At 56.4% G+C, this 27662-nt stretch overlaps 1 protein-coding gene across 1 annotated transcript; it reads left to right on the plus strand.

The window, feature by feature from the left end:
- The first annotated feature begins 571 nt into the window (after positions 1 to 571).
- On the plus strand, positions 572 to 27662 carry CYP46A1 (cytochrome P450 family 46 subfamily A member 1). Its single transcript, XM_075531225.1, has 15 exons — positions 572 to 705; positions 7446 to 7526; positions 8090 to 8171; positions 12973 to 13046; positions 13411 to 13497; positions 17373 to 17511; positions 18703 to 18813; positions 19616 to 19766; positions 19912 to 19974; positions 20061 to 20133; positions 23694 to 23778; positions 24255 to 24365; positions 26249 to 26337; positions 26934 to 27000; positions 27112 to 27662. Exons 1-15 carry the CDS (start codon positions 587 to 589, stop codon positions 27280 to 27282), a joined length of 1503 nt encoding a protein of 500 aa, XP_075387340.1. The 5' UTR covers positions 572 to 586; the 3' UTR covers positions 27283 to 27662.

Below are 27662 nucleotides of genomic sequence, written 5' to 3' on the forward strand. Positions count from 1 at the left end.
CTTGGGGAACAGGCGGTGCTGTTAGGGCGTTTGGGGCCTGGGATGGGTCCCCAGGTAGGCTTTAGGGAGCGGAAGGGACGTAGGACCAAGCGCGGAGCATCGCTGTTACTTCACGGCCCCATTGGGGGCGGAGCCAGCCAGCTGGATTTTTGTGCTTAGACCCCCAACGCGGCAGAATCTGGCCGAGGCCGAGTTGCTAAGACAACGCGTTCTGGGAGGAGCTGCGGCCGGGGCGGAGCTTCAGGGAAGAGAGACTGGGGCTGAGGCCGGGGGCTGAGTCCAGACGAGGAGTTGTGATTGGTGAAGAAGGCACACTATGGGTGGGGCCAGCGCGGGGCGTGGTTCCAGAGGCGTGGTGAAGCATAGGCGGGACCTGCGCGCCGGGGCCGGAGGCGGAGACGTGGTTGGAGGGGCCGGCGCGCCGGGGCGGGGTCGGGGCGGTGGGGGCGGAGCGAGCGGCGGGGGCGGTACTGGGTCGCGCGGGGCTTGGGACCACGGCGGTGCGCGGCGCTGACAGCTGAGTGGGCTCGCGGCCTCCCGCGCCCCGGCGCTCGGCCCGCCCGGCCCGGCCCGGCCCGCCGGAGCCATGAGCCCCGGGCTACTGCTGCTGGCCAGCGCCGTCCTGCTCGCCTTCGGCCTCTGCTGCACCTTCGTGCACCGCGCTCGCAGCCGCTACGAGCACATCCCCGGGCCTCCGCGGCCCAGGTGAGCGGGGGCGGGGCGGGCGGGATCCCGGGGGACTGGCCAGAGCCGGGGCGGGGGGTGAAGGGCAGCCGGGGCCAGCCCGTGCGGGAGGCCGGCTGCCGCTGACGCGCCTGGAGAAGGGCGCTCTGTTTACGGAGGCCCGCTGCTCCCCGCGGCCGCTGGCACCCCGACGCCTGGCTGAGCCCGCCGGGCGAGCTGGCAGGGCGGCCGGGCAAGTAGGCGCTATTGTTCGTCCGAAGCGCGCAGAGGCGACGGCAGGCGCCCAAGGTCACACCGCCGCCGGTAAGCCTCGCTTTAAACCCAGCTCCCCCTGGCTCCGGAGGGCGCGCCCGTGACTTGGGGACCAGCCCAGGATTGGAACACGCTGTGCTGTCCCACCTTGTGCTTTGTGTATGTCTCTGTCCTGGCTCATACGATGTGTCGTCCCTGACTCCCACTGTTCCCCCACCCTTGCCCCTTGTCCCTTCCCCATCCCCACCACCTGCCCCAGCCAGGACCACCTTTCTGAAGCCAAAAACCTCTCTCCATTACTTTGTGGCGCTCCATGGCCGGAAAGGGTCCTACCAAGACCAGGAGCCCCCCCCCCCCCCGTACCTTCTCTGACCTGTTCTACAAGTCCACTATGAACCCCCACTCCCCCACAGGTGATCGCCCCAGAGTCATGCTCTGACCACTGGGGGTGGGAGGGGTGGAGCCGGGAACATTGCACTCCTGCCTGGGTGTGCTCTTCCCCCCATCTCAAACAGCACCCACATGCACACACTGCAACCCCAGCCAGCCTCCCCACTGCAACCCCAAGGAGCCCCCAGTCCCTCATGGCACCATGCTGTTGGACGTTGTCACCTGTTGACTGTCTTCACCCATAGACTGTGAGCCCAGGAGGGCAGGGACACATCCTGCTCGCTCTGTACTCCCCAGTGCCTGGCACGTTGCAGATGCTTAATAAATATTTGTTGACTGGATGAATAAACAATGGTATTAGACACAGTTTTTAAATCCTCAGGCCATGAAAGTTCTGGAAGGCTCCCAACTCCAGCATAAACCAGCTGCACTGGCCTTAGAAGCCTAAACCCCTATTTGGTGGATTCGAAGAAAGAGCTCTGTGGCAGGTGACATGGGGAGGTGGCTATTGTTCCTGATGACTCCTGCCCTCCTGGTGTCCCCTGCCCAACCTATCGCCCTCACGTGACAGTGTGGCCTTCCGATTTCCCAATAACAGTTCTAGTTAACCGCCAGAGAGGTTCTTCCCACCCCTCCCCTGGAGTCGATTGTGTTTATTTCATAAATGCTGACATTGCCCTGAATGAGCCTGGTTGTGCAGTGGATAAGCACTTAGCTGCTAACTGAAGGGTCAGCAGTATGAACCCACTAGCCGTTCCATGGGAGAAAGACAAGGCAATCTGATTCCATAAAGCTTTGCAGCCTCAGGAACCATGAGGGGAAGCTCTGTTCTGTCCTGAGTTGAAATCCATTCAATGGCAAGGGGTTGTCATAATTTAGTGGCAATTTGTGCAACCTCTTGTTAACTGTTTGTTCCTTCTCCCATGGGACCCAGATCTGTGTCACGGTGACGGACACACACATGTCATCACACACACACAGTTGCCATCAAGCCGATTCCAACTCCCTACTCCGTAAATAGTGGCCCTAGTTTGAGTGTTGGACTTCTCCTTCAAGTTCTAAGTCCCTGATCATGAATCCTTCCAGCATCTCGGAAAGCCTGCAACCTCCTGGACCAGAATGAGTTTTACACTTGCTTTGAATAAAACTCACTGCCATCAAGTCCATTCTGACTCCTAGTGACCCTACAGGACAGTAGAACTTCCCTTGTGGGGTTCTGAGATTGTAAATCTTTACAGGAATAGAACGCTGCCTCTTTCTTCCAAGGAGTGGCTGGTGGTTTCAAACTGCTGACCTTGGGCTGAGCAGCCTGATCCATCATTAAGGGCACCCCCAGAACTCCTTTTTGCAATTTGTTCATCATTTCTTGGTCTCCTAGTAAACCAATCAAACTCCACCCCTCCACATTTTTGTTTTGTATTTTTTCATTGAGCTATAATTCACAAAGCATAACATTTTCCTCTCCAAATGAATCAATACCTCCGAGGCTTTCAGTGTTGTCCCTCAGTTGAGCCTCACTCCACCATCTAAATCCAGGGCATTTCATCATCTCCCAAAGAGGTCCCCATATCCACCCACCACACCCTTAGTGGCCACTCCCTTTGCCCCTCCCCCAGTCGGCTCCCACAAAGCACTCACTGTCTGTCTGGAGGACAGTCCATATAAATGCGCTCTATAATGTGCCCTTCCTTTTGTGTCTGGCTTCTGTCACTTAGCATAATGTTTTTGGGGTCCATCCATGTTGTAGTCTGTGTCCGTGCTTTTTTACAGCTGGTTTCCCTCCAGAATCTTCCATCACAGAGTCAATATGTGATCTACAGGTGTGTGTATTTGGTGGGGGGGAAGGGCCAGGGAGGGCAGGGAGTATGGGAGATGGCCAAACATCATCAACAGGGCTCTTTAAGGAGGTGAACTGAGCCATGCTTATATCAAAAGGGCTTGGATTAAAACTGGGCAGATGATCAAACACCCAAGGTCACTAAACAGAAGTTCTGAAACCTCTTCCCAGCACAAGACATCTGAGCCCTTAGAGCCTGAGTCCCCACACCATGATTGGCAGCACCATGCTTGACGAGAGACCTCAATATGGAGGCTCCAGTAGTGATGCTTGTCCCTTGGTACTTGCACCACTGTGCCCTCCTTCCCCTTCATCCTCAGTCATCTGCAGGCATCCTCAGCAGGCACTTACCTCCAGGAAGCCCTCCCCAACTGGCCCTCCTAGGGCAGCAGTCTACCTTGTTGTGACAGGCTACTGCACCAGTCTGTGTGACAGCAGAAAACAGGAACCCCACACTCAGCCCGGGTACAGACCCTTGTCGGTCTTGACCCCTCTATAACTGCCCAAGTATCTCATCACCACCCCTACCCCTGCCCCCCCACACACATACATACACTCTCCTAGGGACCTGCAGTGGCTAGAGGTGGCTCCCAGTGGGCCTGTCTTTAAGAATGCATTGTCCAGGTATGGGTACTGAGAGGTGCCACTTATCCCCTCCCACTCACCATGATGCCCAGAGGCCAGGCTGTCCAGTAGGAGCCTGGGGTTCTGCCCTGGGGAGCCCCATTGCAGCCTGGTTAGGCAGTACATTCAATAGGCATAGGGTACTCCCCTGGGCACTTGGTACCCCCAGCATAAGGCATGACCACACCCCTTAGTGTCACCCCTAGTGGGTGGCCCACCTTTCATCTTGGACCCCCTCCATCCCTCTGTGGGGATCTCATCGGGCCACTCCTAGGTGTTCCAGGTGCAAGAGGTCAATGTTGGTTTCCCACCCCCCACCATCTCTCCCGGGGCTGTCCTGGCCTATCCAGGCTTGGGGGGAGGGGCTTGCCTGTTGGGGTCTGCCTGCCTATGATACCAGTCCCCAGTCCCAATGCTCTATGCCCCCAGCCTTACCTGCTGGTCTCTAACACCTGGTCTCCCCACTCTGTCTTCCCCGCACCCCAGTGCCCCCTGCAGGATCCCAGCAGAACCAGCTTTACCTTTGGGTCTGTCTGACTCCAAGGCTGGCCCTTACCACGTGGCTGTGGATCCCAGTGGTTAGGAAGGAAAGCACTAGGGCCCAGCGGTGGAGGGGGGCGGGGAAGTGTGTCCCCGTCTCTGCACTCACTCACGTGACACAACACGCACCACCTGCACCGAAACGTGCAGTGGGGGCGATGATGGCATGGGCGCTCTGGCAATGCAGTCTTGCGTGTGACACCCCCGCGGGCGCTCTGCAGGTGGCGTCGCGCGCATCCCAGGCCCCTCACCTCGTCAGGGCGCGGGGCGGCGCTTTGCTCGCCCACGCGCCCCTCCAGGCGCCTTTCTTCCTTCGGCTGCTCCCCTCCCCCGCCCGCCTTCCTCAGCCCCGCTGCTCTTTTCCCTCCCACTTCGCCAGCGCAGGAACAGCTCGAAGAACCCCCGCCGCTGCCCACCTCCCTGCTTCCGTGGACGGCTGGACAGATGGCGAAGGACCCACGGCCCAGGGCCAGCGCCTCCCTCTTCCTCACTATCAGTTTGGTTGCCCGTTTTACGTAATAAGCTGTCCAGATTGGTAGCGAGGAAAAACACCGTCTCTTGCCCCTTTTCTCTGACTGTGGACCTGGCTTCCTAATCCCTGACAGCGTAGCTGCCAGCCACTTCCTGATCCAGGTCCTTCCCTCTCCTCCCTGAACACCATTCTTCAGTCTACTGCCTCTGGACCCCTCCTCCTGGCCCTGCAGGTGCCCCTGATCCCACCCACTCCAGCCGTTCCTCCTCCTTCTCTGCCTCTGCCTGAACCTCAGTGGTGGTGGTGGTGGGGAGGGGTGCGTGAAACAGGGCCCAGGGTTAATCTCAGACTCCCAAGGTTGCATCTCCAATCTAGAAGCAATCCTCTGCCTTGGGTGTCCTTCACTAAGACCCGCTGGACAGCCCCTGCCTCCACAGCCAGAACCAGACCCACTGCCCATTCTGATTCATGATGACCCTATAGAGCAGAGCAGAACTATTCCTTAGTGCTTCCAAGACGGTAAAGCTTTATGAGAGTAGACAGCTTCAGCTTTCTCTTTCCAAGCAGCTGGTGGGAGGGGGGGGAGGAGGGTTGTTGAACCTGCAGACCTTGCAGTTAGCAGCCAAGGCCCAACCTGTGGCACCACCAGGGCTCTCTCAGCTGTGGGAAAGCCGTGCAAATCCAGCAGGCTCAGAGCCAGGCTACTTGTTTGAGCCCTCGAGTCTCCCACTGGTCCCCCAGAAGCCAATCTGAGACAAGAGTGGACGTAGAAGTTGCTTATGGGGTGGTGATCCCATTTGGGTGGAGAGGGGGCCTGGAGTGAAGAGGGAGCCACCGGAAAGTCAGCAAGAAAATTACCCTGGGGACTCTGTGAGCCAGTTAGGACCCACCAGCTGATGTTGTTAGGGGCCGTTCTCAAAGGAGCTTTGGAAACGTTAGCCTGCCTTTCCGGTGGCCAGAGCTTCAGGGCTGGCCCACCTGTGGACAAGCGAGGGTGTGGGCACAGCTCTCCATCAATACCCTGCACCCCCACGAAGGGCAGCGCCATCCATCCTTCCAGTCAGCCACACCCACAGCCAATGGTCAGTAAGTCCTGCAGAGTCCACCTTCAGAGCGCATCAGGGCCCACCCCTCTCTGCTGGTCCCACTGCCCAGCCCCCATCTGAGTGCTCGTCACCTGCCCTGGGGTGATAGGGAGGGCCCGTCAGTGGTGTCCCTGTGTCCTGTGTATAGCCCTTACTGGACTTACTGGACCACCACTAACTGGACTCTCAGCCAGAGTGATCCATTTAAAACCCAAGTCAGCGGACGCCCCTCTCTGCTGCTCTGGCGCATTGCAACAGCCACAGGCACCGCCCAACCTGTCCCCGCCTGGGTGACCGCCCCCCTCCCCAAGTTCGCCCCGGTGACTCCCTCGCTCTCCTGCTGCCCCTTGGCTAGCCCAAGCCTGCTCCTACCCCACGGCCTTGGCACCTGCTGTGCCCAGGGCCTGGTCTACTCTTGCCCAGCTCTCTGCATGGCCAGGTGGTCGGCCCCTTGTTCACATGCCTCCTCCTCAGAGGGGTGTTTCCTGTCTGGTCACCCTCAACTGTTCATTTGTAATTCTGTCTGAGTCCCGTGACCTGGGCCCCTCAAACAGCAGCCCTGTGTGAGGCGGCCCACTGTGCTGAGCAGGGTTGAAGCCAGGTAGCAGGCCGGAAGTCACAGTCACTTTGAAGCGCACCTCCAGTGGCCCTAGACACACAGTGTCACCCTGCAGACAGCCACCCTATGCTCTGTTGAGAAGGATTGTGGGCACCTGGTGCCTGTGCACCTGTGGACAGGAGGCATCTCCTCTCAGCCTTGGTTGCCTGCCGGTCAAAGCTGTGGTCAATCATAGTTGTCCCTCCAGGGTCAGGGGGGAGGCTGGGCAAGGTAACATCAAGCAGGTGGACACTGAAGTCCTCAAGGCCATGCCCACTCCATGTCTACGGGGCCCCATTAATGTGCCCAAGGGACCTGGGTGGAATAAATGACGTGCACTCAGCTGCTCACTGAGAGTCTGGCAACAGGAAGAAAGTGCTGCCGAAGCAGACCCTAGAGACCTGCTTCCATAAAGATCACAAAAGTCTCACGCCGTCTTGTCGACGCTGAGTCACAGCGCCCCTAGAGGACAGGGTAGAACTGCCTCTGGCTTTCTGAGACTGTCACTCTTTATGGGAGTAGAAAGCCTAGTCATTCTCCCCTGGAGCGGCTGGTGGTTTCAAACTGCTGACTTTGTGGTTAGCAGCCCAGCTAGTAACCACTGCTCCCCCAGGGCTCCTTGTCCCTTGAGAACTCCAGGTGCACAGTTCTACTCTGTACTGCATGGGGCGCTGTGAGGGGTGTCTGACTCAATGGCTTTGTGTGTTAATCCTCCCCTCCCCGCAACATACACACACACACCTCTACAGCGTCAAGGTGAAGGGATGGAGGGTCACCTCCCCAGGAAGACCTTTCACATCTGCCAGACTTCAACTCGAGTCCTGACTTCTTCCCCAACAACCCCTCCACGTGCTCCCACCTCCACTTTCCCACCTGTGAAGTGGGTCCTGCTGGGAGCGAGCGTTGTGGCTCGGCAGGAGGGGGCAGTGACCCTAACACTCCCCCCTCCCCCATGTCTTCTAGCTTCCTTCTAGGACACCTGCCCTACTTTTGGAAAAAGGACGAGGTGTGCGGCCGCACGCTCCAAGATGTGTTTTTGGATTGGTGGGTTCTTCCTTGTTGTTTGCTGCCAATAGGCCAGGTCCCTCCCAGCAGAAGCCCTCCCACCCCACCCCCCACCCCGGCCACACTCTGATTTTGCCACAAATGTCATCAGTCCACTCACTCTGTGTGCTGAGAGTCTGTGGCCTCATGGGTACACTGGCAGGGTGTGTGTGTGTGTGTGTGTGTGTGTGAGAGAGAGAGAGAGAAAGAGAGAGAGAGAGAGAGAGAGAGAGAGAGAGAGAGAGAGAGAGAGAGAGAGAGAGAGAAGGTAGCAGTCATTGGGGAGCAGTTGCCTCCTTTCAAAGCCAGTTCATGGATGCAACTCTGTTTGATTGGAGTCTGTCAGAGGAGGGATGCGGCAGTCCCGCTTTATGGATGTGGACACTGAGCCCTGTGACATTTGTGACCCAGCCTGACTCAGCAACAGGGCAGAACCTCGTCCTTGGGCTTGCTGGGCCCTGATCAGGACTCTTAGTGGCCTGAGCTAAGCCCCTCCTGGGATGGGTCATGTCCAGTCCCCGGCTGGAGTGCTGACCGCCTCCTGTGGGTCACTCTGGTTCCAGGACCAAGAAGTATGGCCCGGTGGTGCGGGTCAATGTCTTCCACAAAACCTCGGTCATCGTCACCAGTCCCGAGTCAGTCAAGGTAAGAGTGGTTTCCAAGGGGCCCGCCCCTCCCCAGGGGCTGTGGGGGAATGCTCCCCACCTGCCTTCCCAAGAATCCAGGGGTAATGATCACTTTGTCTCCACACACACGCCTCTGGCCCTGTCACTGCGGCATTGACAGACAGTTGGTTGATGTGGGGAGTGAGTGAGGTTTGGGGTCAGACCTGGGTGGGATTCCTGCCCCACCATGAGTATGTTTACACTGCCCCCGAATCCCAGCCTAGGGTGAGATTTGAATGTTGATAGACATGCCAAAATACATACAGTGTCCAAAGATACTTAGTGGGTCCCATGGGCCACGCAAGGGTGCCCCAGTGACTCACTGGATTACATGTTGGCGGCTAACCACAAGGTCAACAGTTCACCCACCAGCCGCTCGGAGAGAGACAGATGAGGCTTTCTGCTCCCAGAAAGAGTTAGAGTCTCAGAAACCCACAGGATCATTTCTAACCTGTCCTCCATGGTCCCCATGAGTCGGACTTAGACCAATGGCAGGGGTTGGTTGGTCTGGATGGACCATGCATTGTTCTACACATGTTACAATGATGAATCTGTTGACTCCCCTTAGTTGGGGACATTCATGTTCACTCCTATTTTAAGAAAGAGGCACAAAGAGCAAGTGGGAGTTGAGGCTGATTAGCTTGGCTCCCAACACTGTGCTGCACAGGGTCTCAGGAGGTGGCGGGCATGTGGCCCTGTGCAGGGTGCAGGACCATGGAGAGCTCACGGGCGTCAGATCACTCCAGTTGGCACAACTGGGCTCAACTTGAGCTTTGTCACCCACCCATGTGGACAGCCTCCTTCGCCACCCTGGTCCTCTTCCCCCCTCCATCAATCAAGGGTGGGGCCTCTCGTAAGAGGCAGTTGTAGGAATGGAACCAAAATCAGGTACTTGAGCCAGCTAGTCCGGCTCATAACGACTGAGCCTATAGGACAGGGTAGAACTGCCGCTGCTGGGAGTCAAAAGCCAAGTCTTTCTCCCAAAGAGCAGCCATTGATTTTGAACTCCTGACCTAATGGTTGGAAACCCAACTCACAACCACTACACCACCAGACAGGGCTCCTTGGTGCACAACAGTGACTGGGCAAATGACAGTGCGGTCCATTCCACGGTGAGGACTATGCGTCCTAAGCTTGGGGAGCGGAGGTGGTGCGGAGAGAGAGAGAACGTTTTACTTAGGGTCCCAATCAGGACAGGAGCTGAGCCTCCATGTTATCTTTATCTGAAGGCTAGAAACCCTTTGAAAACAAAGTTTAGTTCTGAGCGGCAAGACAATTTAAGACCTTTAAAAGCACACTACGGAGGCGTAGGACAGAAACCCTTAACAAAAGGGGAGCAAGCTCATGAGAGTTGAATCGACTTGACGGCAGTGAGCAGCCAGGCTCCCAAGCTTGGAGCTCCAAGAAAGGAGATGTGAAGAGAAGAGAGGAACGTGGGGGCTGCAGTGGTTGAAAATCCAGGGTTATATCAACCTTGCTTTGTCTTCATGACACCTTCTCTTTGCTATAAACCACCAGGTTCAGTTTGCTAACCTCTGTCAAGGTGCTTTTGGTGCCTCCATTTACCTTTTCCTTGCCTGGTCTTTGTCTGGCTTTGCTCCCAGCCCCGGAGGGCGCACTGGGAAGTCTTTCCTCTCTGCTGTTTGCCCTCTGTGTGGGGCTGGTGTATTTTTTCCTTAAATGTTTGGTGGACTTACCCTGGGGAGCCATCCGGGCTTGTAGTGTTTTTTGATGGAAGGGTTTTTGGATTTTTTTAAAATTAGATATTCAATTTGTTTGCTGATAGAACACCATTCAGTTTTCTTTTTAGTAATGTGGGTCGTTTAGGGAATTTGTTCATTTCATCTAAATTGTCGAAATTATTGGCATTAAGTTGTTCATAATATTTCCTTCTTGCCTCTTTGATATGCTCTGTAGAATCTATAATGATGTTCCCAATTTCATTCCTGAGAGCAGTAACTTGATTTCTCTTATTTTCTTGATTGGACCAGCAAAAGTGCATCAACTTTATTCATTTTTTTAATAACAACCACGGTTTTTATTATTCATATTCTTCTATTATATTGGTTTTTGTTTGTTTCTTTATTATTTCTTTCCTTCTGTTCACCTTGGACTTAGTTTGTTCTTCTAATTTCCTAAGGTGAGAATTTAGGTCATTGACTTTGACCTTTAAACTTTTCTCATATAAACGTCTAGCTTCCAGAGCTACATAGTTTATTTAGCTACATAGATTTCCTCAAGGTACTGTAGTAACTATATTCCACACACATTTTAATAGGTTGTGCTTTGAGTAATTTTCATTCAGTTCAAGATATATGATTTCCTCTTTGAATCATGAATTAGCTTTACAGTATATATATTTTTAATGTCAAAAGGAGTATTATGGGATTTTCTATATATCTATACGTAGGGGATTTCTAATTTAATTGGGTGAAAGTCAGAGAATATATGTCTTGAGAATTTAAATTGACAAGAGACTTGTTTGATGGCCCAGCATGTGACCTATTTTGTTGAGTGTTCACAAGAACATAGGAAGAATACATATTCTGTAATTGCCGAACGGAGTGTTTCAGCAACTTAGGCCATGGAAACCTTTCAAATCCTGACTAATTTGGAATCTACTCAGTCTTTCTGTTTCATGGAGAGGAACATGGACCTCTTCTACCGTCATTCTGGGTCTGTCTATTTTTCATCTCAGTTCTGTCAATTCCGCCTTGATGTGGGAGGCCTGGTGTATGGTGCCCGCTGGCTGTTGGGATCTTGGTCAGTTTTTAGTCAGCTGTAAGCTCAGGCAACTGTTCAGCCCAAAGTCACCAAATGACTGATATTTACAAAAAGACTCAAGGGGATGCCTATGCAGATATCGGGGCTCCCTCTGGGCCCAGCTCCCTCTGTTCTGGTACTTTGCCCTGCACACTCCAGCCTCCCTTGGTCACCCTGGCCCCTGACCTGTGTCTCATCGGATCAGTGTGACTGCTGGACTGTATCTGGGGCTCTCCCCTGTCTGTCACGGTCCTGAAATTACCTTCAGGTCTAGCTGCGGGGATTGTAGGACTCACATCACGCACCCCCACCCCAATCTCAGAATTGATGGTCCTGCATTGCTGCCATCCAGCGTGGAGAACCAGACATCTGTATGTTCTTCCAGATTGCTGATTGTTTCTGGTGGGCGGGCAAGCTGTGCTGTCCATCTCTGTGGGAGACCAGAGAGATGAGCGAGAGAATCTCCATGCATCTCTCAGTCCCCGACTCCTGGGGCTCCTGGCCACGGGGGATGCCTGGTCACAGAGCCATCCGGCTGTGGGGACACCCAGCCACAGGGACACTGACCATGGGAACACTTGAGTGTGGGGACACCAGCTGTGGGACCATCCATCCATGAGGACACCTTGTTGTGGGGACGACACCCTGTCACAGAGATACCAGGCCATTAGTGATACCTGACAGTGGGGCTCTTGGCTGTAGGGATAGCTGACCATGGGAGACACATGACCATGGGGGACACCTGAAAATGGGGACACCCAACCATAGAGACATCAGGCCATGGGGACACTGACCATGAGGACATCAGTTGTGTGGAGTCTACTTGGCCACCCTGTGTGGTGCTTCATTCAGTCCAGCTGGGGCATGTCCCCTCAGACTTCAGCTCAGGGGCTCCATGAAGGCCTGGGAGGCGGGGCTTGGCTGGCATAGTTTCCCCCCCACGAGGTCATCTGCGAAGTGTAGGGGAGTGACACGACCTGATTTCAATGACGCTGTTCAGGGAAAGTCCCTGGGACATGGCTCCTGACTCAATGTTAACCTCTTCCAGAGTTTTCTTTCAACTGAAAAGTTAATGCGGGACCCCCAGGAGCACATAGCAGCGACCGGCCAGCTTGAGTCCATTTGCAGCCCAGTGTCCCCAGGGAACTCTCCCTGCCTGTGTGTACCTCAAGGTGTGATGGCGTACGCCCCTGGCCAGGGTCACACTGCAAGCGTCACCAACCTCGAGTTCATTCTCAGCCCAGTGCCCCCTGTTTCCCAGTGTCCCCAGGGCAGGTCTCTGCCTGACGTACCTTGAGATGGCATATGCCCTACCCCCTTTGTCCAGCTGTCAGGATCATAGCCCTTCACCGCATCCCACTGTTGGGGCCCACTCCCCACCCTGACCATGTACCCTGTGTGTGTCCGTGGGCCCCTGGTGAGGACTGACAGGCATTCAGCACAATCTGATGAGGACGCCCATCCCTGAGTGAACCCCTGTCTGCAGGCACTGTCCTCAGAACTGTCCAGGTAAGGATCAGTCCCTCCTCCTGGCCTCACCCCATCTTGGAAGGCCAGGGACCTACTTGAGGGGCAGAGGCAGTGAGCCCAAGCAGAGTGACGGAGCAAAGGTTCTGGGCCTGGATTCCAACTGGAGCTAGCTGGCTCCACAGCCCAAGTTGCTACCCCGGCCTGCCCTGCCTCAGAAGCCACGGGCTACAACACTGATCACGGGCGCTCCTGACGGCGGTGGGTACCACCAGACCCTTCAGCTCTCAGGATGACAGGCTGACGCCTCCTCCAGGAAGTTTCTCCTGATTTTCTTCCTGCGCCCTCCTCCGCGCTGCCTTCCTGGGCTCATTGCAGTGGGAAGTGGTTTAGTTGGGGTGCCTGGTGTGGCTCTGGGCTGGGACTCCCACCTCAGCCCCCTATGAGCCTTTCTTCCCTAGCTAAGTCTGTCGTGGTGTGACCGGAAGCAGGTCGGCGTGTGTGAGGAGTCTGTGGGGTGAGCTCACTGAGGCTTTCCTCCGTTTGGGTAGAAGTTCCTGATGTCCACCAAGTACAGCAAGGACTCCAAGATGTACCGTGCCATCCAGACCGTGTTTGGTGAGAGGTATGAGGCTGGGCGGGGCTGGAAGGAAGGATGGACCGCAGGGCCCCAAGGGAGGGCGGGGTGCAGCGGGAGGCCCGAGGCCATCGTGGGTGTCTTGGAAGGGTGGCCACCTGCCTCTCACTGTTGCCTTCCTCCACTACACCCCTCTCCTGATTCCGGTGAAGTGGGGGAGGGGAGGGGACAAGCAGTGACCTTGTGGTAGCGTTTACATCACCTAAGCCATTCCACGCTGCCCGTTCCCAAGGACAAGATCCTGCTGCACCTCTTCACTCCCTGCTGTCCAGGTTCCAGAATGTCCCATTGCCCCTAAGGGGGCTCCGTGCTGATTTGCAGCCTCGCCCCTCTGCCCATCTCTGTCCCGCAGACTCTTCGGCCAGGGCCTAGTGTCCGAGTGCGATTACGAGCGTTGGCACAAGCAGCGCAGGGTCATGGACCTGGCTTTCAGCAGAAGGTGAGTGGCCCAGATGGGCGCCGGGGACGTGGCAGAGCAGAGGTGGTGCTGGGCTGCCCTGGACAGGGGGCCTGGGGCAGCGGCGTCCTCAGCTGAGGGGCTAATCAGGCTGGAGGGAGAGAGGAAAGAGGACAGAGTTGTGTGTGTGTGTGTGTGTGTATGCCCCCCTGTAGCTGCAGACCTCCTGGTGAGTGTCTGAGACTCCCCAAGACCCCTCCCACCCAGGCCTCTCCTGGTTTTTTCCTTCAGTTCTGTTTGTAATTGTGTTATGTTTTTCTTATTGTATCTGGCACAGCCTTATTGAGACACAATTCACATACCAGGTGGTTTGTGCCAGCCCCTCATCTGCCATGCAGTCTGAGCTGTGAGACCATCCACACATGGTTCATTTTAGGACACATCCGTCACCCTCAAACAAAACCTTGCATCTCTTAGCAGTCCCTCCCTCAACCCCCCCCCTCCCCACCCCCACCATCATGAGGCAACGGCAGCTCCAATTTCTCAGGATTTGACTGGTTACCCTGTGTTAGCCTGGGTAGACTAGAGACACACATCCAGGGAGACTCATATGTATATTAGACAGAACCTTATATACAAGGGCAGTTAAATACTGAGAAAACATCCCAGCCTAGTTCAGATCAAGTCCATAAGTCCAATATTAGCCCAGATGTCCAATACCCATCTATAAAGACCTCTTCAGACTCATGCAACACATGCAATGACGCTAAATGTAGGATGATCACAGGCCAGTGGGTGGGAAGTCTTGTGGACCCAGTGGCGGTATAAGTATCTCAGCACTGGCAGGGGTCTCCATGTGGCTTCTCCAGCTCAGGGCACTGGCTGCCATCAGCCTGTCTCCATATGACTTGTCCACTGCAATGTCTCCCAAGGTGTGAGCAGAGAGAGAGTGGGTCTCCCGCCTACAAGGAAGAATACAGGAGTTTCCAGAATCCTCAGGAGAAGGCCATGCCCACACAGAGGCTTATTGGCTATGACCTTATTGACAGGCCAGTCTCCACCCCTTCACTCATAATCCTCTCAAATTGACAACAGATTATATAAAACATCCACACACTCCTTGGGCTGCTAACTGCAGGTTGGCAGTTCAAATCCACCAGCTGTTCAGAGAAAGACATAGCTCTCTACTCCTGTCCACGGTGACAGTCTCTGAAACCCACAGGGGCAGTTCTACCCTGTTCTGTAGGGGCACTGTGAGTCAAAATTGACTCAGTGGTGGTGGGTTTGGGGTTTGGGGGCTTTCCTTGTAGACAGACTCAGGCAGTCCATAGGCATTTGTTCCTGAACTGATCCTTTCCCTTCACGGCAGTGTTCTGAAGTCGTCCATGTGGAAGTGCGTGTCAGGGGACCAGTGGCACTGTGGGGTACATGTTGGGCTCTTAATCCAGGCTGCTAATCACAAACTCAACAGTTCGAATCCACCGGAGAAAGTTGAGGCCACCTGCTCCCAGCAGGGTGGCAGTGAGTCAGAATCCACTCAAGGGCGGTGGCTTTTGGGGCACGTGGATCAACACTTCATTTCTTTTTGTGGCTGGATGATATTCTCCTGTACGCACGGACCACACTTTGGCTTCCCTGCTTCCTAAGGGTTCATGTGTACCCCGCCCCCCACATGTCCCTCTTAAATCCTCAGCATCAACTGCCCTTCACTCCTACCTCCTCCATTGAGCCACTGGTCTTTGAAGGCGGGACCCTAACCCTCCCCTCCCCACAGTGTGAATGGATGGATGAGTCATTTGAGGGGTGGAATACTTGTGGTCTTACCGAAAGTTACAGGAGGTGACTTTGGGTACAATGAGACAGGATGGAGGAGTTTCTTTGATGTGTACTATACCGAGAGCGGAGGGGCCCTGGGTGCATGGGGGGGGTTAGAAGGGGGGGGGCGGCCAAGCACAAGGTCTGCAGGAGCTCACACTGTCTATCTCATATGAAGCTGGCCCAGAGACAGGCCAGTGTCTGATTTTCACTTGAGACCCTGGTCCGGATTCTTTCCATGAAAGGCAAGCGGGTGGAGTTTTACTGAACGCCTGGCACCCCCAGCCCAACAAAATGGTGAGAGATTCCGCTCAGCATGAAAGAAATGCTTGCCAGTGAGAGCCTTCACAGACCCAGCCTGGTACTGGCAGCAGACCCTACTCGTGCAATCCAGAAAAAAATAAAGCAAAACCAAAAAAACCAAACTCACTGTTATCGAGGCGATCTCACAGCGACCCTGCAGGACAGGGTAGAACTGTCCCGTGGGTTTCCCCGACTGTCACTCTTTCCAGGAGTAAAAAGCCTGGTCTTTCTCCAGAGAATCAACTTGAAATCCAGACAGTCAGCTTCAGTGGTACTTAAACAGCAGCTACATATAATCCGCTAAAGAAACACAGAGCTGCAAGCCTTGTCCGTGGTGTGAAGCAAAAATGGGGGAAATGGTGGTCCTGGGGCTGGTGGGGCCCACCGACTGGGCCTACGTGGGCAGTGGGAGAGAAGTTGTGAGCGTGACCATCGGCAGAGTAGCTGGGCAGCAGTGTCCACGGTTACCAGGCCCATCGGAGGGAGGAGGGTCGGGGGAAGCATGGTCCCAGCAGAGAAGTTGATGTGCAATCCCGGTGGTGGAGGGGGGTGGGGTGGGCGAGAGATGGAAGGGGCAGGGTGCTTGGGAGGTGGCAGCAGGGAGGCCCAGCTAAGGATGGGAATCTGCAAGGGGCCAACTCCATCCTCAGCCAAGGTGAGGGCTTCACCTGTTTCGTAAAGGTGGCAGGGCACTTCAGAGCATGCTGAGGTGGAGAAGGGTCACGGGATCAGAGGTGCATTCAGGCCAGCCCTGGACATAGGAGGAGATGTGCCGCAGGACTGGGCAGGAGCTGGGCCAGGGCCACGACACCAGAGCCCGGGAACCTGAGCAGGGCTGGCCTATGGGAAACCCAGGGCTAGTTTTCTCCCCTGGTTTTAAAAAAAATGACCCTTCTTCCCTGGTCTTCTCCCACTCCTTTCTTCTTCACTAAAACAAGCCCTTGTACTTGGAAAGAATTTCAAGTCTGCAAAGGGAAACAGATAATGCCATATGCTCTTTCTACCCGATGACCCGCGTTAAATAATCACTTTCAGCTACAGAAGTAGCGTCCTGCTGACTCTCTTAGCAAAGACTAGGCCAATCCAGAGCCATGTCATTCCTACACAAGGTAACAGTTGCACCCCATCCCTATTCCCTCGGGGCTACTATTTCCAGGACTTTGGAGCCCATCCATCCATACCTCTTTCTAAATACACTCTGTGGCTCTGAGACCTCCAGGGGGCACTGTCTAAAGACAGAGGGCCACTGTTTGGGGAGCTCTAGGCTGCAGATGGAATCTTCATTTCCAGGGAGAGGGACCGTCAGGATGGTGGTGGGGAAGGCTGGGCAGGTAAGGAGGATGGTAGTGCCACAGAGAGGTAGAAGGGGCACCAGGGTTCCGTCCAGTCCTAGTAGTGCCCGGAGACCTTTCCTCCCTTTGTTCCCACAGCCCCTCCTGGGCGCAGAGTCAAAGGGGCTGTGGTGCAGAAACTCTGTGGAGCTGGAAAAGACAAGGTCAAATGCATGTCTGTCCTGAGTCGCAAGGAAATGTACAAAATAGTGGGCTAGGTGGTTGGGCTACGAACTGTTGGGTCAGCAGTTCAAATCCACTAGCCACGCTGAGGGAGAAAAATGAAACTGTCTACTCTCATAAAGGCTTCTAGTCTTGGAAACCCTGGGGTGAAGTTGAAGGGAGAGAGTCTGGTGAGCTGACATTTGACAAGCAGGACAGGAGCTTCTCTTGGGGGTAGAGGCAGCAGGCAGAGCCTGCAGGGTGGGGCTGGTCCTGGTGGCCACTGATGCCTCTGCTGTCCCCCAGCTCCCTGGTCAGCTTGATGGCAACATTCAACGAGAAGGCTGAGCAGCTGGTGGAGATTCTGGAGGCCAAGGCCGATGGGCAGACCCCGGTGTCCATGCAGGACATGCTGACCTGCACCACCATGGACATTCTGGCCAAGGTGACGTCATGTGGGGTGGCTGGTGGGGTCAGCTCTCTCTCTCTCTCTCTCTTCCTTTCTCTCTCTCTCTCTGTCTGTCAGTCCAGGTAGGCTAGAGAAACACTTCCAGGGAGACTCATCTGTGTATCAGAAAGAGCTTTATATACACGAGCAATTATATATTGAGAAAACATCCCAGCCAAGTCCAGATCAAGTCCATAAGTCCGACATTAGCCCACATGTCTGATACCAATCTACAAATTCCTCTTCAGACTCACACACATGTGCAATGATGCCAAATGCAGGAAAATCACAGGTCAGTGGGTGGAAAGTCTTGTGGATCCAGTGGCTCCTCCAGCTCCATGTTGTCTTGTCAGCAAGTATGTCTCCCAAGGAGTGAGTGTGTTTCCCGCCTCCAGCAAAAAATGTATCTCCTTAGCGCCTCCAAATGAGGTCATCAAGCTGCAACTTGATAGGCTAAGCGCCATCCTGTCACTCTTAAGTCTCAAATTGACAACAGATTATGTAGCTACCACACTCTCCTTTCCCCTGCCATACCCCCGCTCCCAACCCTCCATAGCCCAGTGTGCTGTTGCATAATGCTTCTGAGCTCCATGGATATCCAAAGCAGTCCAGTGAGAGCAGGGTGGAGCACTCAATGCCCTGGTCACCCAGAGAATACCCAAGAGCCTGGTCTGCTAGTTAGTGGCTAGTTAGGGGCTGAAGCCAGGCTTGACCTCGATTCGGCTTGATGAGGGATCCAACACTTACCCCACCTCCAGTGGGGCATGGCTTGGTTGCCCACCTGGCTGGCTCCGGAAGAGCCCAGATAAATCGAGACTCACAGAGAGGCAGCCCAGGCAGCTGAGTGTGGTCCCAGTGGGTGAAGGATAGGTGGAACCATTGCAGCTGTGTAAGCAATCCGTGGTACAGTTGGGTATAGACTGGGCACCCGAGGAAGGCGGCGCTTCCAGGGAAGTTCACATTGTCAAGGAAGGAAACCAAGGTTTATTGAGTAGCTACTAGGTGCTTTTAATGTCCACTGCATCCATAGTGTTCTGTTCATCATGGGATGTTGCTGTAGTGGATAAGATGATGTCTGAAAACCCTTCAGCCCAGGGCTTGGGACTCAGCGGCCTGGCACCAGGCTCTGCTGCAGACTCGCTGGCTCCCCATGGCCCAGGCATGAGCTGGCTCATCTCTCTCCCCTAGGCAGCTTTTGGGATGGAGACCAGCATGCTGCTGGATGCCCAGAAGCCTCTGCCCCGAGCGGTCAGAGTGATGTTGGAAGGCATCACCGCATCCCGCAACACCCTGGCAAAGGTACCGCCCGAGCCGGGTCTCCCTCAGCGACCAGCCACTGTGCTCCACTTGCTGGCACACCTCCTGCAGTTCTCTTCTCAGAGTGGGTTTTGAGACCCGGTCTCTCTGGAGAGACTTAGTCCTCCCCGAGTCCGTCAGGATTTGGGTTCACCATGAAATGGCTGGGAAAAAAAACCCCAAAAATGAGGAGCGGCTCTTTCTTTCTTACACAGCCATCCCTACCCCAGGCCACCTGGGATGGCACCCCAGGGCTAGATGTTCCCGGGCTTGACTGTCTTTCTTAGCGTGTCACTTCATGGTCACACAGTGGCTGCCGCAACTCCAGCCATCCAGCCACCCCCTCCTCGTTCCAGGCATACAGGAGGAGGAAGGAAGGGAGGAGGTGGCTCCTCTCTCAGGTGGAGGTGCCCATGGTTCCCTGCCTGTCCTTCAGCCTCTGAGCTTGCAGTCCTCTTGTGCCCCTGATTTTTCCCGAGCAGTTGAGGCCACACCACTTTCCTGAAATTTCCTCCTTCCGTGAAAATCTCCCTGCCCGCCTCCTGCAGAGGCCCCTCCTCCTTTCCCGCTGCTCCGTGGAGACGGCGAAGGGCCCTCGCCATCATTCCGAGGGGCTCGTTCTAGGAAGGGGAGGTTGGTGTTGGGCTCAGGCCGTCACCTTGACCAAGTCTCTCTAGCTGCCCCCACTCGTCTAGAACTTTCTCACCCACTCCTGGCCTCCCGGGCTCGTTTTGGAAGGAGTGTGGGGGAGGAGAGAGGAGGCGTGGGTGTTCAGCCGGCCATCTGGGCCGGAACCCCGGTCTAGTTCTTACCAGGCAAGCGGAAGCAGTTGCGAGAGATCCGGGAGAGCATCCGATTTCTGCGCCAGGTTGGCCAGGACTGGGTCCAGCGGCGCCGGGAGGCCCTGAAGCGGGGGGAGGACGTCCCCGCAGACATCCTCACCCAGATCCTCAAAGGTGCGAAGACCCCCTCGAGGGGGCGGGAAGCCTCCAGGCCACACTGGCTTGGGTTGTCTGGGAAAGGCTCGGGGTCTTTCTGGAGCTCTGGGGCAGGGAGCTGGGCCCCCATGGGACCGGGCCAAGCCTCTGCTTTGTCCCTCAGCTGAAGAGGATGCCCAGGACGATGAGATCCTGCTGGACAACTTTGTCACCTTCTTCATTGCTGGTTGGTAGCTTCGGTGGGTGGTGACCCTTACTCGGAGGGAGGCGCCCCCCCGGCCCCGTGTAGAGCTGTCTCCTCCTCACCCGCAGGTCACGAGACCTCTGCCAACCACTTGGCCTTCACCGTGATGGAGCTGTCACGCCAGCCCGAGATTGTGGCCAGGTACAAGTCGGCCTTGGGTGACCTCAGGCAGGATCCCCCAAGGCCACCTGCTCCTGCCTTGAGGCTGAGTCCTGTCCAGTGTTCCTGCCTCCCGACACCCCACTGTTGCCATGTCTGAAATGTTCCTCCCTGTTCTCCTCCTGAGAACACATCACCTCCACCTCCTCCTCCTCTACTCTTTCCTCTTCTTCTCCAACCCCACTTCATCTTCCTCCTCTTCCTTCTGCTCCATGGTCTACCCTTCCTCTTTACCCTTCTCATCCTCTTCCTGTCCATGCCCCTTCCATTGCCCTCCCTGATCCACAGTCCTCCTCCTCCACTTCTGTCTCCTCTTCTTTCCCCGACTCTTCCTCTAGAGCAGCAGTTCTCAACCTGGGCGTCCCAACCCTTAGGGGTTGAATGACCGTGTCACTGGGGTTGCCCAATTCATAACAGTAGCAAAACAACAGTGATGAAGTAACAAGAAAAATAATTTTATGGTTGGGGGTCACCACCACATGCGGAACTGTCTTAAAGGGTCGCGGCATGAGGAAGGCTGAGAACCCCTGCTCTGGAGACACTGGTCCTGACAGCAATCTGAGATCTCCCTCCAAATGTCACGCTGCTGCTGCTGCTGTCAGGTTCTATCGAGTTGGTTCCGGCCCACCGTGACCCCCACGCACCACAGAACAAAACATTGCCTGGTCCCACGCCAACCTCACAAGTGTTCCTATGCCTGAGCCGGTCATTTCAGCCCCCGAGTCAGTCAATCTCCTTGGGGCTTTCCTCTCACGGCCCCTGCATTTGACCAAGGGTGATGTCCTTCTCCAGGGACTGATCTCTCCTGAAAACATGTCCCAAGTTCAAGACGTGTGAGCCCCTAAGGAGCACTCTGCCCGTGCTTCTGAGACAGATGGGTTTGTTCTTTTAGCAGTCTGGCTAGGGCATTGGCTTTCTCTTGGAATGGTTGACTTTAAGCTCCGGGAGGGCAGAGGCCTGGCCCCTCGCCTTGCCTTCCTCCCTCCCCCACGTGACAAGGAGGGGCCCCTGTTGAGAACAGAGCCCCCCATGGAGCTGAGGGCTGGGGGGGTTGCTGGGAAAGAGTGCCTTTGGTCCCCTACATGAGTGGAGATCAGCTCCCGCAGGGCCCGCTTTGTTGACTCACCCAGCATGGTGATGCGGAGTGTTGTGGGGGGGCAGCCGCGGGGCGGGGGCGAGGCCCTGGCACAGTGTGTCTGTCACTCAGCACAAAAGGGCCCCAGGGAAGCAAGCCTCCAGTGAGCACAACATAGTTCCTGGTGTGTTTTTAAATACAGCAGCAATGTGCTCTTTCAAAGCAATAGGGAAGGCAGGGAAGTTAAACCAATCCCAATCAGAAAGAACCCTCCCACAGTGCCCCCGGGCCACTGACTCACTGATTCCCCCCACTCCCCGCATGGATTTCTGCTCCACTCTTCATCTCTGTGCGCAGGATTGGGGTGGGTTTTCCTCCCTGACTTTCCAGTGGCTTTGACTCACCTGTAACTGCAGCCACTCTCCCAGCCCACTGTTTGCCACATACGGCATAGAACGTGTCTCCCCTGCAGTCTGAGTGCCCACTTCAGGAGCCCTGGCGGCATAGTGGTGACCATTGGGCCAGTAGACGCAAGGTATGCAGTTCAAAACCCCCAGCCGCTCCTCAGGAGAAAGACGAGGCTCTCCACTCCACTTAAAGCATCAGTCTCGGAAACTCACAGTTCTACCCTGTCCTGTACAGTCACTGTATGCCAGCATCGACTCTCTGGCAGTGAGAAGTATCCACTTCGATGGCTTTGATATAGCCCCCACCTTTGGCCTGCTTCCAAACGTTTTTCCTGACCCCCAAACGGAAGGCTGTGAGCAATCACTGTCCCTCCCCACCCCAGCCCCGGGGACGTGGGTCCACTTAATGCTCCGATGCCTTTGCCTGCTGCTGACAGCCCAGGCAACTGGAGTCACCCGGTGTTGGTCCTTGAGAGCCTGGCATTTCACTTAGCACGTTTCAAGGCCCATCCGAGCCATCACCTGTTTGGAAGCCTCCTCCCTTTGATGGCTGAGCAATAGGACGATGGGTACACGACACTAGGGCGATTGTCAGTCATGCTGCTGCAAACATTCATGCACAAGCTTTTGTGTAAACCCCTATGTTTAATTCTTTGGGGTGGACAACGAGGAGGGGGATTGCTGGCTCCCATAGGGTTAAGGGTTAGGGGCTGGGTTGCTAACTGCAAAGTCAGCGGTTCGAACCCACCAGCCACCCCTAGAGAAAACACGAGGCCATTTGTTCCCGTCCAGAGCTGCAGTCTCAGAGTCCCTGCACAGGGCCGCTCTGCATCGGATGAGCTGGATGGCAGTGGGTCAGGCATTTTTGGTGTGACAGTCCCCTGATGAACTTTGGGAGGGCCAGCCGTACGGTGCTGTGTAGGGACCTCCCGCATCCCCCTTCTCTTCCCTGCACCATGGCTCTCTGGGTGCTTTCCAGTGGTGGGCATGGGGTGGCACCCCCGGTGGTCTTGACGTGCATTTCCTACGTGACGAGTGGAGTGGGAGAAGCCGAGGTGCCGCAGCGGGTTAAGCACCAGCGATGAGCCAAAAGGTCAGAGGTTTGAACCCACCAGCCACTCCATGGGAGAAAGAGCAGACCGTCTGCTTGGAAACCCTATGGGCAGTTCTGTTCTGTCCTGTGAGCTCGGTGAGTGGCAGTGAGCTCAGCGGTGTTTTTTTGTGATGTTGGGCATCTTGCCACGTGCTTATTCTGTTGCCTTGGAGAAACCAAATCCATCTTCTAAAAACGTCTTGCTAGGGGACCATGTTCAACCCACACCAAGAGCAGAGAGCGTGACACACTGCGTTTCCATGGCCCCACGTGCCTCATGGGTCAGCCAGGCCACTGTGAACTCGACATACTGCGATGGTCAGTGTGTGTCCCCAGAATCACTTGGCTGGGTCTGTGTGACCTGCCTGTCGCAGTTACCAGCTCTGTGATGTGCGGCACAAATATCCCACAGTAGATTCCGTGCAGCAGACTGCAAAGGTAGCAGCCCCAGTGGTGCACTGGTTAAGTGTTTGGCTGTGGACAGACAGACCTTCAGTGTGAACCCCAGCTGCTCCTTTGGAGAAAGACGAGTGAGTCATCTAGTTCCCCAGGGGCCAACCTGAGTCAGAATCAATGCCAGATCACCGGAGGAGAGCCAAGGAAGGGGAGGATGCTTCTAGGCCTCTGGAAACCTGCCAGACCGATTCTGACTCATAGCAACCCCATCAGACAGCAAAGCATTGCTCTATGGGTTTTCCGAGGCTGTCCATCTTGACAGGGGTACACGGCCTCCTCTTTCTCCCATGGGGCAGCTTGGGGGGGGTGGTCACTGCTGACCTTGCAGCTGGCAGCCTGGAGCCCAGCCCATTGTGCCACCAGGCTCCGAAACCACATTGCCCTTTGGACTGGAGGCATGCTGGCCTGTCAGCACCAGGCAGGGCAGTGTCTGGTGGACCCCCAGCTTCCTCTCTCCCCCACCCACACATGGGCACCCTCTTGGGGACCTGACTTGGCTGTCTCTTCGTAGGCTGCAGGCCGAAGTGGACGAGGTGGTCGGCTCCAAGAGGCACCTGGACTGTGAGGACTTGGGAAGGCTGCAGTACCTCTCCCAGGTGTGGGGAGCGGGCAGCCACAGGGCTGAACAGAACTGTTGGGTGTGTAGGGGGGATGCCCAGGCTGTACCCCAGGGTCCTGCTGTCAGGGTCCCTGCAGGGAGTGGCACCTGGGCAGCACTGGGACATAGGGGGCTGACAGCACATGCCTTGGCTGCTCTTCAAGGGGCAGGCTCAGGCCAGCCGAAGCCCAGCTGGCTTCTCCGGGATGGTGGGGCCTAATTCGGAGGGAGGATCCTGGATCCTGTTCCAACTGGGTCCTTGCGCAGCTCCTTTCTCCTCTGGGCTCCACCTTTCCCATCAGGCACTCGAGGGGTTGGATGAGAAAGTAAGACCTTGAGGTGGCCCCACACCTATTCCCAGGGGTCCTAAGGGCACACTCAGCACTGTGAGAGGGAGCAGAGGGGAGTCCAGGGATGCCATCTCCCTACAGGGGTCCCCCAGTCTCAGCTTGCTTCCCCGTGTGGCTTCTACAGGTCCTCAAAGAGTCACTGCGGCTGTACCCACCTGCCTGGGGCACCTTCCGCCGGCTGGAGGAGGAGACCCTGATCGATGGGGTCCGTGTTCCCGGCAACACTCCACTCCTGGTGCGTGGCTGCTTTGGGGTCCCCTACACTCTCCTGGGGTTAGGGATGCTGTGTCTCAGTGTCCCTGGAGGTCTCTGCCTGGAGTTATGCTGCTCCATGTAGGACAAGAGGGCTCTGCCCATCCAGAGCTGAGACCGAGGCTCAAAGAGGCTAGGTCACTTTTCAGAAGACACACAGGCGGAGAGGCACCTATGGGAGAGGTGCAATGATTTGTACCCGACTCCCTCTGCTCTGACTTCTCCCCAGACCCCTGGAGAGGACCCTCCACTCCTGTTGCTCTAGCCCCCACTAGATGTTCCTGCATGTCACACACACACACACACGCACACACACACACACACACACACACACACACACACACACACACACACACACACCCTGTGTCCTAGATTAGAGCAGGGAGACCTTGTTTCTGCCAAGGGCCATTTGGCTATTTATCACATCTTTCATGGACGAGACGAGATGACCGACTTACACCAGCCTGCTCTCTCTGGTCAGTCAGCAAATGGATCTCTGCCTCATGTGGTGGCCAGAACTGCTCTGCCCTTGGTGAGGCCTGTGGTGTGAACTGGTATTGATTTCATGGACCTGGTCTGGCCCGCCGGCTGGACGTTCCCGCCCCTGTTCTGGAACTTGTTTTGATACTCAGCACAGTGGCAGTGAAGCTGTGTGGCTTTTGATGTGGGGCTACCGGGCCGGCCAGCTAGCCCCATGGCTCAGTGGGAAGCTGGCCTGTGGCTGGCTCACCATGTGCTGATGGCGAATGAAGGCTGAGTGAGTGAGTGAGCAAGCAAATGAGCAAGTGGGGGGAGCAAGCAGTTTTCCTTTCAGACAGCGTTTGCTTCCCATCACTGCTGGTCAGCCATTTGGTGGACCACTCCTCACCCTCCTTCCTGCCCATATATCCTGTTTCCCTACCTCCTCCCATTCCTAACCCTCTGACCTCTATCCTGGGTGACCTCATGACCAGTGATTCTCAGGCAGGCAGCCTCCCTCAGGGCCGTGTCCCCACTAGCACAGATCTGTCTGTGGTTTGCTGACCACTGAGTCCCTGGGGTGCGTTCATTTCCAGACCTGAAGGGTGGCCAAGGGCCAAGGGCCTGGGGCTCCACCCACCTCTACAAGGTGAAGTGGCAGAGGGCAGCATCCCAAGTTTAATGATGGATAGGGCACAGGTATGTGGAGGCCAGGGGTCCAGGGCACTAGCCGCCGCCACAGCCAGGGGCCACCGTGTGGGGGTCCCCTCCTTGCCAGCAAGGTGAGGCAGGGACTGGAGAGGACTTTGAGTAACCAGAACACAGGGGTCTGGAGAAAGGTGGCCTCGCAGACAGCCCTGAATCTGCATCTCTGTTTGGTGACCCTGGGCCATCCCAGACTCTCCCAGAGCCCCAGTCTCGTCTTCTCTATGATAAGGAAAGCTTAGTGTCGTGGCGTCACGGGCGCCATGGCACTTTGGGTACCCTTTCTTCCTCTTATGGGCTCGCCAGGGGCTAGTAGAACCCCAACCTTGTCTGGAGAGGTAGGGGGATGGGAGGAGAGATGGTGGGTAGGAAAGTGGAAGGCGGTGTGGAGAGGTGGAGAGACTGGGTGAAGAGGCAGGTGGGTGGGCAGAGAGTGATGATGGTGGAGGGGTGGGTGGGTAGATGGAAAGGTGAGTGAAGAGATGGTAGGTGTAAGAACCTGGGAGAGATGGTGGGTGGAGAGGGAGAAAGGTGGGCAGATGGTTGGGTGGCGGGATGGATGGTGGGTAGAGAATGGTGGTGGAGGGGGGTGGGGGAAGTGGGAGTGGCTACCTGCTTTGGTCACTTTATTGGGACTCAGTGGCCTAAGGCAGCCGGAGGGTGGGGGATGGTCGGGTTGGAACTGCACATCTTTGCCAACAGTTCAGCACTTATGTCATGGGGCGGATGGACACGTACTTTGAGGACCCCCTGACCTTCAACCCTGACCGCTTCGGCCCTGGAGCGCCCAAGTAAGCCCCTCCTCACACCGATGCCCCCCTCCCAAGTGTAAGCCTGGAAGGAGGACAGCCACAGTTGCCTCTGGTCTGAGCCCCACCCCTTGGCACACATGCCCCCCCCCAGCCCTGTGAAGGGGTCATGGTTCCTTCTGCCTGGCCATACCTGGGCATCACAGAGAGGTCAGGTCACGTGTCCAGGTCCCTGATAGACTGAGGGCAGTGGTAAGGAGAGGAGGGCTCAGGGGCCGGACACCCAAGTCCACCTCCAGGTTCTGCCCAGAGCGGCCAGTTTGGGGAGGAGTGATAAAGGGGTGGCCTTGGGCAGGGACTCCGGATCTCTGAGCTCAGCTCCTTCATGGAGGCAGGGGCAGGGGTTCATGCGTAGCCAGAGGTTGGCCGGGTCAGTGGTCCCAGGCTCCATAGAGTTCTAGGTTGCAGTCCTAAATGAAGCCAGGCCTTTGCTTTCTCCGCACCGGTAGGGTTTGAACTACCAACCTTAGGTTGGCAGTCAAGCACCGACATTTGCACCCTCCAGGGGCCTATGCCAATGACTTTAGAGAAGGCAGAGCCCCTTGTCCTCGTCCCCGCTGACGCCTCTCTCCCCACAGGCCTCGATTCACCTACTTTCCTTTCTCCCTGGGGCCTCGATCCTGCATCGGGCAGCAGTTTGCTCAGGTAGGAAGTGGGAGGCCCCGCGGGGGAGGAGGGGCCAGGAGTGGGTGGGGCGGTGGGACCCCCACCCCCACCCCTCCTGACACCACCCTCCGCCCTCCCTGGGCGGCCCAGATGGAGGTGAAGGTGGTGATGGCTAAGCTGCTGCAGAGGCTGGAGTTCCGCCTGGTGCCCGGGCAGCGCTTCGGGCTGCAGGAGCAGGCCACGCTGAAGCCGCTGGACCCCGTCCTGTGCACCCTGCGGCCCCGCGGCTGGCAGCCCGCCCCGCCACCACCGCCCTGCTGAGCGCGCCACCCTGGGGCTCCCGGCAGGCTCGGACTCCAGGGCAGACGCCCCTCCCGGTCCACGCTGGCCCCCAGTGGGCGAGCTGCTTCGCCCCCCCCCCCCCCTAGCGCCCTAGCGCCTGCTGATCCCGCCCCCAACAACCCCTCCTCTGCACATTCCCAGAAGCCTTCAGGTGTTGCCTCCTCCAGGAAGTCCCCTTCCCCTGCTGCCCCGGCCGGCCGGGTCCCTCCCCCGTGCTCCCACAGTCACCAGTGCTACCTCTGACGCCACACTGACCACACTGTATCGTGCGTGCCGTGGACGTGACGACCGCCCAGCCTGCGAGGGTCACCGGGGGCGGGGTCTGCGTGTGATGCCACCGCGTGCCCCGGGCCCCCAGG

The sequence above is a fragment of the Tenrec ecaudatus genome, chromosome 14 (genome assembly GCF_050624435.1).
Source record: "Tenrec ecaudatus isolate mTenEca1 chromosome 14, mTenEca1.hap1, whole genome shotgun sequence".
NCBI lineage: Eukaryota > Metazoa > Chordata > Mammalia > Afrosoricida > Tenrecidae > Tenrec > Tenrec ecaudatus.